The sequence below is a fragment of the Balaenoptera borealis genome, assembly GCF_965194805.1.
Source record: "Balaenoptera borealis genome assembly, chromosome: 1".
Classification (NCBI taxonomy): Eukaryota; Metazoa; Chordata; class Mammalia; order Artiodactyla; family Balaenopteridae; genus Balaenoptera; species Balaenoptera borealis.
This window is the reverse complement of record NC_138860.1, coordinates 112,128,777-112,139,685: the sequence shown is the minus strand read 5'-3', so window position 1 is coordinate 112,139,685 and position 10,909 is coordinate 112,128,777. Positions and strand designations below refer to the sequence as shown.

At 38.4% G+C, this 10,909-nt stretch overlaps 1 protein-coding gene across 5 annotated transcripts in view; it reads right to left on the bottom strand.

Moving 5' to 3' along the window:
* Window positions 1-5,778: 5,778 nt before the first annotated feature.
* BCAR3 (BCAR3 adaptor protein, NSP family member) overlaps window positions 5,779-10,909 on the bottom strand; it is a 201,940-nt gene continuing 196,809 nt past the window's right edge. For all 5 annotated transcript variants that reach the window (XM_082384084.1, XM_082384083.1, XM_082384086.1 and 2 more), the window contains 2 exons: window positions 9,560-9,772; window positions 5,779-6,425 (listed from right to left, as the gene is read on the bottom strand). In XM_082384084.1, coding sequence (XP_082240210.1) covers window positions 6,247-6,425; window positions 9,560-9,772 — 392 coding nt within the window. In that variant the 3' untranslated portion in view covers window positions 5,779-6,246. The remainder of the gene's footprint in view (window positions 6,426-9,559; window positions 9,773-10,909) is intronic.

The following is a 10,909-nucleotide window of genomic DNA, read 5'->3' as shown; positions in this document are numbered from 1 at the left end:
TCATGACTGGCACCAACCAGCCATTGCTTATTTCTTAGTCGGCCAATGTGGGGGACACATCTTGGGTGTGGAATGAGACAGACATAAAACACAAGGTCCCGGTTCTGGCAACCAAGATCATCAATCCACACCCAACTTGCTCCCTCTTCCTCACATTCTCTACTCTCTTTCCTCTATGGTGCTCCTGCCACTGTCTCTTGCCATACAGCCTGCATCCAGATGGTACTATTCTGTCCATTGAGATGAGATGGGGATCAGCTGCATGTCCTCTCTCTCCAGGTGCCAGACAACACATTAGTAAATTAATAACTAGCAACTGAAAGGGGAAAGTCATTGGAAGAGTTTGCAGCCCTGTATTAAATCATGGAGGCATTGTTCAGCTGATGGCAGCCACGTCAAACAAAAAATTATACCAACTCAACTATTTAATCAAATTATTTGGAAATTATTAGTGATTGATGAATTGTGCCACCTTCATCACTTGATAAAGTGTTACGTAGTTTAAAGAATAAAGGGGATTATTTTACTTGTTGATTTGCATATTGATTTGTACATTAATTTATTCATATGATTTATGTATTATTAATAGCCCACTTATTATTTTGCGTATTGCATGGTATCTTCTGAGAGTTGCTTTTTTCACTCAACAGTATTCTAAGATTTATCCATGTTTATGCATAGTTCATTTTACTGTGTATAATATTCCATTATATAAATATACAGAATTTATCCATTCTCCTGTTGATGGGCATTTGGGCTATTTCCTGAATTTTGCTAGTATAAACAATGCTCTTATGCACATCCATGTGCATGTTTACTGATACAAGAGTTTCTCTAAGATCTATACCTAGGAGAGGACTTGCTAAGTTATGGGTTATATTTATCTTCAATTTAAAACGGTAATGCCGCATTTTCCCCTTAAAGTGATTATAACATTTTTACACACCTACAAGTTGTGTATAAGGGTTATTTATTCTCCATATCCTGATCAACAATTTAGGAGTAAGACTTTAAAAAAAATTTTTTTTTTGCAGTTCAATGGATGTAAAATAGCATTTCATTATAGTCTTAATTTGCTTTTCCTGACTATTGATGAAGTTGAACATCTTGTCATATTTACCATTTGTGTTTCCTCTTCTGTGAAAAGCCTGTTTATATCTTTTGCCCATGTTATTCTTTGGTTGGTGTCTTTCCGTATTTATTCATGGGAGTTCTTTATGTATTAAGGATGCTAATAGTATTAGTTATCTCTTGCTGTGTAACATAGCTGGTGACTCTGGCTCAGAGTTTCTCAGGAGGTTGCAGTCAAGGTGTTGGCCAGGGTTGCAATCATCTCAAAGCTTTGACTCAGACTGGAAAGTCCACTTCCAGGATCATTCACATGATTGTTGGCAGGCCTCAGTTCCTTGCCCTGTGGACCTCTTCATAGGGATGTTCACAGTGTGGCATCTTGCTTCCTTCAGTGAGTGATCCAAGAGAGAAAAACTCAGGATGGAATCTGCAGTCTTTTATAACCTAATCTCAGATGTGAATACCATTACTTCTATGTACTTGGTGATGCAAACCAACCCTGGTATACAACACAAGGATGTGAAACATCAGGTGGCAGGGAACATCTGGGGCCTTCTTGGAGGCTGCCTACCATACTGATACTTTGTTATTTCTGTGTGTTGCTGATACCATCTTTCAGTTCTTTCCATTTATCTATGATATCTTTTGATGAATAGAAGTTCATTTTAATGTAGATTGATCAATCTTTCATATTTAATGCTTTCCTATCTAGTTTAAGAAATTCTTCCTTCATTCAAAGTAAAAAAGATATTCTCCTGTATTTTTTTCTGAAAGTGTTAACGGTTTTGCCTTTCACATGTGGGATCTTAATTCATCTAGATTTTATTTCGGTGTATGATATAAAGTAAGGAACCATCCCTCCCCCCGCCTTCATTTGCTTAACCAGTTGTTCAAGAATTATTTATTTTAAAAAATCATCCTTTCCTCCACTGATGGGCAATGTTACTCCTGTCATATGTCAAATTTCTAATGATAGTTTCTTGATTACTCTAACTTAATCATGAGCTTTTATATTTGGTAGAACAGATTCCCCCCTCCTCCCATCTTATTTTCCTAGGATGGTCTTGACTTCCTTGCCATTAAAGTTTTAGGAAAAGCTTATCAAGTTAGGTTGAAAAATCCTATTGAATTTTGAGTGGGATTGCATTGAGCACTCAAATGCATTGAGTGCATTGAGCTTATAGATCATTTTAAGAACTAATATCTCAATACTGAATATTCTAGTTTATGAGCATGGTTCCTTCATTTACTACTTTTCAGTGGTTTTCAGATTTTTTAGAATAAAGTTAAAATTTTTTTTCACCAAGTTCATATTTTGTTACAAATATGCCTAGGTATCACATTTTTTTAAATGTTTTAACATGTTATTATAAAATATTCAGAAAATGTATAAAACATAAATGTATAGCTTAAGTTATTAGAAAGTCAATAACTTTTGAGTAAGGCAATAAAGCATTACCAGCACCTCAGGAACCCACCACATCCCTCTCACAAATTACACCCTGTTCCCTCTCTCATAATTATCCTGACCTTTTTAAAAGGATTTTCAATTTCTATGTATTTTTATGCTTTATGTCTCTTGTAAATAGTATAAGATATTTTAAAAATTATTTTATTTTTTGCTGTGTTGGGTCGTCATTGCTGCACGGGGGCTTTCTCTAGTTGCAGCGAGCAGGGGCTACTCTTCGTTGTGGTGCGCATGCTTCTCATTGCAGTGGCTTCTCTTTGTTGCGGAGCGCAGTCTCTAGGCACGTGGGCTTCAGTAGTTGTGGCTCGTGGACTCAGTAGTTGTAGCTCGCGGGCTCTGGAGCGCAGGCTCAGTAGTTGTGGCACACAGGCTGAATTGCTCCGTGGCATGTGGGATCTTCCTGGACCAGACCTCGAACCCGTGTTTGCTGCATTGGCAGGTGGATTCTTAACCACTGCACCACCAGGGAAGTCCAGGTGGTTTTGTTTTAAATTTAGTTGGTCATCTCCGACTTTTAACTGGAGGGTTCAGTCTGTTTACATTTATAATGACTGTGGATAAGTTCGGACTTATTTCTGCCATCTTTGTGCCTGCTATTCATTTCACTTTTCTATGTCTCTTATATTTTTTGTTTGTATTCTCCATTTTTTTCCTCTACTAGTTTGAAACTTGTAATTTCTGTTCTTGTAGTATTTAACCTTGATATTTTGCATACTTACTTAAAACTTAAAGCTAATCAGTATCTTAATCCTTCTACTGACTAAAAGAATAACACTTTATCAGAACTCTAGTAACTGATCACCCCACTCCTGGTTTGTGCAACTGTTTTAATTGACTTTTTAACCTCACATAGTAGATACTATTTTCAGTGTTTGTCTGGATACACCTCTAAGTTTAGCAGTTTCTCTGCTCACCAATCCTTCTTAAATCTCAGACCTTTCTTCTGGATGAATTCCTTCCTCCCCCCCTCTCTTTCCTTCTCGAGCTCTGCTGAGATGCATTGGGTCATTCTATTTCAAATCATTTAACTCTTTTAATCTTTCTCTTCTGTTTTTCCTGTTCTTATCTCTGCTGTATTCTGGGCATGGTCTTCAGATATGTCTTTGTGTTCATTTAAAGCTTCAGTTGGATCTAATCTTCTGTTTATTATTAGCATCCATTGGGTTTTTGATATCATTATACATTTCTAAAGGGTATATTTAGTTCTCTTAAACGCTGATCATTTTTAATACTCATTTCCTGTTTGAGTTCATGTTTTCTTTATACACATCCATATATGAGTGCTTCAGAATATGGTAATTCCAGCATCTGAAGGTGTTGGAGTTCTAAATCTTTTTTTTCCCAGCATTTTATTTTTCATGGCACTGCTTCTGCTTGTGTGTTTTTTTTAAATGTTGCTTTTTTTAAAAAATAAATTTATTTATTTTGGGCTCTGTTGGGTCTTTGTTGCTGTGCGCGGGTTTTCTCTACTTGCGGCGAGTAGGGGCTCCTCTCCCTTGCGGTGCGCGGGCTTCTCATTGCGGTGGCTTCTGTTGCAGAGCACGGGCTCTAGGCGCACAGGCTTCAGTAGTTGTGGCTTATGGGCTCTAGAGCGCAGGCTCAGTAGTTGTGGCGCACAGGCTTAGTTGCTCCGCGGCGTGTGGGATCTTCCCGGACCAGGGCTTGAACCTGAGTCCCCTGCATTGGCAGGCGGATTCTTAACCACTGAGCACCAGGAAAGCCCTGCTTATGTCTTATATATATATGTATGTACACATATGTGTGTATGTGTATATGTATGTTTGTTTTGTTACCATTGTAAATCAATTTCTTGGTTTTGAGTTTTGTAAATTTTGTGAATTTTACTCCAGACCTATTTGAGAACAGGCTTGTAGTTCCAAATCCTCACCAAAGACCATTATCATTATTTTTCTTCTTGTAGCTGTTCCCTGGGTAACCGCTCTTTGCTGGCAGATGGATTTCTTTTCCAGCCTATTAACAGGGACCCTTTAAGGATCCCTACTTAATGGAGGCATTTCATGTGCAGCTCCGCTAAGACACTGTCTCCCGATCGCTGAGATGATGTCAGTATTTGCCTCTAGGGCCACCCAGGTTTTTAAGTTCCTCTTACAGAGTTGATTTAAATTTGCTGTTCCTTTTGATGGGTGAGGTGGGGAGGAGAGGATTGTTCCTTGGGGATTTCCTGTTCATTCTATCAAGCTTAATAAATAGTGCATTAAAAGGTATGTTTTTGAAATTTTAGTTATAGGGAGAGGGTTTTCTAAGAGCATCTGAACCACCATATTGCCGGAAGTAGAAGTGTGCTTTGGATTTTTCAGGAAATAAAAAATGATGGCTTTTAAAAACTGGGAGAAGAAGGGCTTCATGATTCTAGGCCCCATTAATGGAAATACAGAGTCCAGGATTTGAAACTAATATTTCCATTTTATTAAATAGACCACAATGAGAGGCTTGTACTTAGTTCTGGCAGGCATATTCAAGATGACCAATAATAGGGTGATGGTTAAATTATAGTGTAACCTCTGGAACCAATCAATCAATCTTATTTTTTCAAAGGCTGTCAGTCATGGAGAAATTTTTGCAACTTATTTGAGAAAAGTGGGATATAATACTATTCTCTATGGTCCCCAAATTATTTAGAAGAGAAAAAGCAAATTGGTAAGTGACAGTTGGTGGCAGAGTGATTGATGATAGAAGTTTAATATTTTAAAGTCTTGTATTCCAAATTTTCTACAATAATAGAAAAAAATTGAGGTGGATACTGATAAACTAAAGTATCCCCTTTGGGAAGTCAAAAACCTAGAAAACAAACAAATCTGGAAAACTCTTATACTTATCATCAGCTAGAGGAAAAGATAATTATTTTGAAATATGTGAAATAATGTCATGAAATAATAATATACTAACAAACAAACATCTGGTGCTCACTTTGTACCAGGCGCTGTGCTGCACATGGGACTTGACTTGAGGAGGTTAACTTGACCAAAGTCCAACTGCTAGCAAGCACCACAGCTGTTGTTGGAACCTAGGTCTTCTGGAGCCAGCTCTACCTTGTATCACTATTCACCTCTGTCCCCTAAGCCAGAAACCTTAAAATTTCCATATCACTCATTGATTTTGGTTTACTATCATCATCATCAATCAGGATGTAGTGGCACGGAAGAGGGTGCCCCAGGAAGGTAGGAGGTAGAATTATTGTACTACAATGAATTGTTTAATATTAAAGAGACTGGATACAGTTGTTTCACAAAAAGATATATTTTCATATGACTATTTACATTTTTCATATTTAGTTAAAGAATATCATACAACTGATACCTTCTGAAATGTTTCATGCTTTTAAACTCTTCTATTTACACTTATCTGACATGGAATTATTAAAACTAAAATGGTCAAATACCTCGGTAATAGAAAGCAACCAGCCAGTGTAGCTGGGTCTTCACTTAAATTTGTTGATCAGCATTAGCAATAGTTACCTTAATAAATTATCATTCATTTTAAAATCAGTAGTAATTTTAAACAATTCATAAATAAGAAGTGTGCTCTGTGCAATTTACATGTTTAATATCCTGTGGATACTAAAAGCTTGTATATTGTCAGATTTGCACATTATTACTATACTTTATCAAATGATGATAAGCTTTCTCAAAGAAGAAACTGGATAAGCTTGAAATTATATCCTAAGATTCTCTGGAGTTAGTTAGTTATCAAAGCTCTGCCTGCTTTGTAGGAGGAGGTTCCAGTTTACGTGAGAGGGCAGTTAAAATCTGGTTGAATTTCTCGTATCTCTCTGTCTGATTGACTTGTGCACCTTTGCTGCCCCATAGCAATCTCATTTGGAATTCAGTCTTGAAGATTTCACTCATTTCTTCATCTGGTTGAAAACCTAATAAAAACAAAACCAAAAAAACTTACTTCAGTTCTGCTTGAAACAGTGTTGAAAATAGACTGAAAACTTGCTTGTTTAAAGTAGGATCAAAATGAACATCTCTCAGAACTTTCAAAAAATGCCCGCAAGGAAAAAAAATATAGGATCTACTCTATATAAAGGAGGGCAGAGCCCCCCCTCAAGGACCTGAGCACCTTCAGAGAAAGAATAACAAGTAAACTCACTAAGACGTGATAGAATAAAATTCGTGTGCACAAGCCACCATGGGCCGTAGTGCTGTGAGAAGGAGTGTTCAAAGTACCTTTTTTTTTTTTAACAGCTTTATTGTTGTATAATTTACTTGTCATGATTCACCCATTTTAGCTGCAGTTTATACAGTTGCACAACCATCACTACCACTGTAGAACAATTCCATCAATCACCCTAGAAAATCCCCTAGTACCTCTTTTCAGTCAATCCCTGTACCTACCCCACACCACAGCCAACCACTAATCTGCTTTCCATCGCTATTGCTTTGCCTTTTCTAGAAATTTGATATAAATGGGATTATATAACATGGACTTTTTTTGTGTCAAGCCTCTCACTTTGGCTTCTTTCACTCAGCATGATGTTTTTGAGATTATTCCATATTGTTGTATGTTATCAATAATTCATTCCTTTTTATTGCTGAGTAGTATTCAGTTATATCGACATACATACCACATTTTGTCTGTTTACCAACTGATAAGACATTTGGATTGTTTCCAGTTTCTGGCTATTACGAATAATGTGAACATTTGTGATTAAGTCTTTGAGTGGACATTTGTTTTCATTTCTCTGGAAGTGGAATTACTGGGTCACATGGTAAATACTTGTTTACTTTTAAAGAAACCATCAAACTCTTTTCCAAAATGACTTTACCATATTATATTCTCATCAGTAACATATGAAGAGTCCAGCTGTCAACTCTTAGTATTGTCATTCTAGATAGCGTGTGGTGGTATCTCACTGTGGTTTACATTTACATTTCTGTAATAACTAATGCTTTGAACATTTTTCCATGTAGTTTATTGTCATTGTATATCCACTCTGGTGTAGTGTCTATTCAAATCTTTTGTTGATTCAAATCTTGTTTCTCTTCTCCTTGAGTTGTAAGATTTCTTTAAATTCTAGATATAAGTCCTTTATCTGATGTATGTTTGTTTGTTTGCCAAATATTTTCTTCTAGTCTGTGGTGTGCCTTTTCACTTCCTTAATGGTGACTTTTAAAGAGCAAAATGTAAATTTTTGATTTATCAATGTTTTCTTTTATGGTTCATGCTTTTTGTATCTTAAGAAATTTTGCTTAACCCAAGGACACAAGGAATTTCTCCTGTGTTTTCTTATAGAAGCTTTACACTTTAGCTGTTACATTTTGAGTGTATGCTGTGACGTAAAGATTGAGATTCTTTTTTTTGTACATGATAATCAATAGTTCCAGCACCATTTGTTGAAAGATTACTTTATGCAGTGAATTACCTTGACACCGTTGTCAGAAAACAATTGATAGTCATATGTGTGGGCCTGTTTCTCGACTCTCTTTTCTGTAAGAGAAGATCTGCTCTACTTACAGCCAAGGATGCTCAGTCAACTCTATTAGAGCAGGGGAAACCTCTAGCCAAAGAGTCATACAGGCATATGTTTCTCATCCTTGATTACTGCTGGAGTAGTTGGCTCTGTCATTAAATATATTCTCACCATCTAGATCATAGTATCTTGGTGGCAGGGAGGATTATAGAAGCCTTCTATTCCATTCATCCATGTGATGCCAAAATATCTTTGGCAGATAACCAGCCAGAGGCCAGATGACAACTTCCACTCATTCAGTTAATATGCTTTGAGCCCCTACCCTGGGCTGAGTGCTGGGATACGTTGGTGAGCAAATCTCTGCCCTTACGGGGCTCACAGTCACGTCTAGCAATGAGAACTTGCTACGAAAACCTGTAGCAGGATCAACTGAGAAATACCATCAGATGCCTTTAAGGTGATTTGCTGTAGAACAGCTTAGAGCATACTTGTCTCAAAATCCACCCTAATATATTGGCTTAGGCAACATCTAATGTAATATACTTATTGGTTTTGTATAAGCAGGCATTCCAGTATCTGGTGAGTTGAGTTACGGGCTTTAATGGTTTGAGTCCTACACTGCCAACCCTGGAGAATTTTCTGAGGAAAAGAAAAGAAACAGGTATGTAGTGCTTATGCCTACAGCAGACACAGTGCAAATTGTTCAGTCCCAAATTCTGTTTCTGAATTAACAACTTTGTTTCAGGTTGAAATAATAGGCCTCTTCTGCCCCATATAGTTCTTAACCTTGTGGATCAAACTGTGGGCCCTTGAAGAGTGTTAAAAATTATACAGTGAGGAAGAGAAAATAGTCACCCTGATAACTGTGTTGGTAAAGCCCTTATTCTTGTACTTGCTTCCTAAATGGTCTTTTTGCCTGCAAGCTTCAGTCTTCCAGCCTTCCTCCACAAAGATGGCAGACTGAAAACAAATCTGACCATGTGATAACATCCTCCCATGTTTAAAACCCTTCACTGGCTCTTCCTTAGCCACAGTCCTACATGGAAGGCCTTCCCACCTGTATCCACCTCCTTCTTTAACCTAGCTGGCCACTCCTTAAGACACACTTTACGCTAATACAAAGCCAAGTACTTGTGGTTCATACTTTTCTCCAAGCTCTCTCAGTGCCTTTGCTTATGTTGGACCCTCTGATGCCAAGAGCAGGGGAGCTCACTTGCCAGTGTGTCTGGGACGAAATAGGAATACAGATAAGTCAAATAGAACTCCCAACTCCTTATGTTGGCCCATCATCTTTTCTAATAGTGATTATCAGAGGTACTAATGGTAAACAAGCTGACAAATTCTTTCTTGATCCTTTCTCTCTGTTTATACCACTGGCACAAGAGAATACATAAAAGGAAGGGAGAAGCAGGATCCCTAAGACAGGAACTAAGAGTAAGTAGTGATCAACCATACAGGAAATGGAATTCCCATGCCTTAATCTTTCCCACTTGGTCTCTTTCTTATTGAGAGCACCCATGCTCTTTCACTCCTTCATTCCATTTACTGTGCAGAGTAGACAGCAGCTTACCAAAACCAGCTCTTACCTGCCAGGATCCTCTCAGCATTCATCCGGTAGCTGTCTGCAGCTTCTGCCATGAGTCGGGCTGTTGCCAAATGGTTCAGCATAATCTCACAGCTTTCGTCGTTTTTTTCCCACATGTCAGTTCCTTCAAAAGTGACAGCCTCGCGCTCCATTAAGGTCACAAGAGGCATCAGCAGTGGGACTGATATATTATTTGGGGGAACACACGTAGACTCTGAAAAACACGGGGTAAAGTTTTCCACGTCATGCTTTCTTTCCAAGTTAAGCGCAGAGAGTTCCAGTTGAAGATGGCAACGTAGGAGTGTCCTGGGCTCACCTCCTTCTGTGGACACACTGAATCTGTGGCTAAATATGGAACAACTTCTTCTGGAAAAAAACTAAAAACTGAATGCATTGCATAAATGAGAGAAGGCCCACATCAAAGCAGGTAAGAGAGGCTGGGAGACTATCTCTCTATAAACCCCACCCCTGGCACAGTGACCCACAATTGGGAGGGAACTCAAAACCTGGAGTTTCTCCCTGAGGAGCAAAGGGCTTGAACCCCACATAGGGTACCCCAGCTTTTAAGACCAGCACCTGAAAGACGAGCCCCCGAAACATCTAACTTTGAAGACCAACAGTACTCATGTCTGCAAGACCCACAAGGCTATAATCATCTGAGAAACAGGTCTTAAAGGGCTTGCAAGCTTGGACTCACCTGCCCCAGGGCTCAGTGCAGAGGCAGCCAATTGAGAGGTGCCTGGACATTATGCAAATGAGGCTCATTTGCTAATCTTAAAGCTTTAGCCCGAGAGGCAGGCTTCTGGTTTGGCAAACAACTGGGACCTATGAGGCCCTCTCAGCAATGGAGGCTAATGGATGATGCAGTCTTTGTGCTCTCCCTCTGCCTTGCTCCACCCTCACTGATATATCCCAGAAAGTAGCTCATATCCTTGTCTGGCATTCCAATCTCTCCAGCTGCCTCCAGAGGACACCTCTAAATTGCCTAGCTCTGATGGCCAATGGGGCTTATTATGCCCATGGGTCCTATAGGACTGTAACCTTTGTAATGCCACAAGATAAGAAAATTACAGGCCAATATCCGTGACGATCACAGATCCAAAAATCCTGAACAAAATATTTGCAAACTGAATTCAATACATTGAAAGGATCATATACATTGATCAAGTGGGATTTATTCCAGGGATGCAAGCATGGCTCAACATTCACAAATCATTATGATATACCACATTAATAAAAGAAAGATAAATGATTTTTCTGCATCTATTAAGATGATCAAATTATTTTTAACAAAATTCAACATCCATTTATGATAAAAACAAAGTGGGAGTAAAGGGAATGTACAACAACA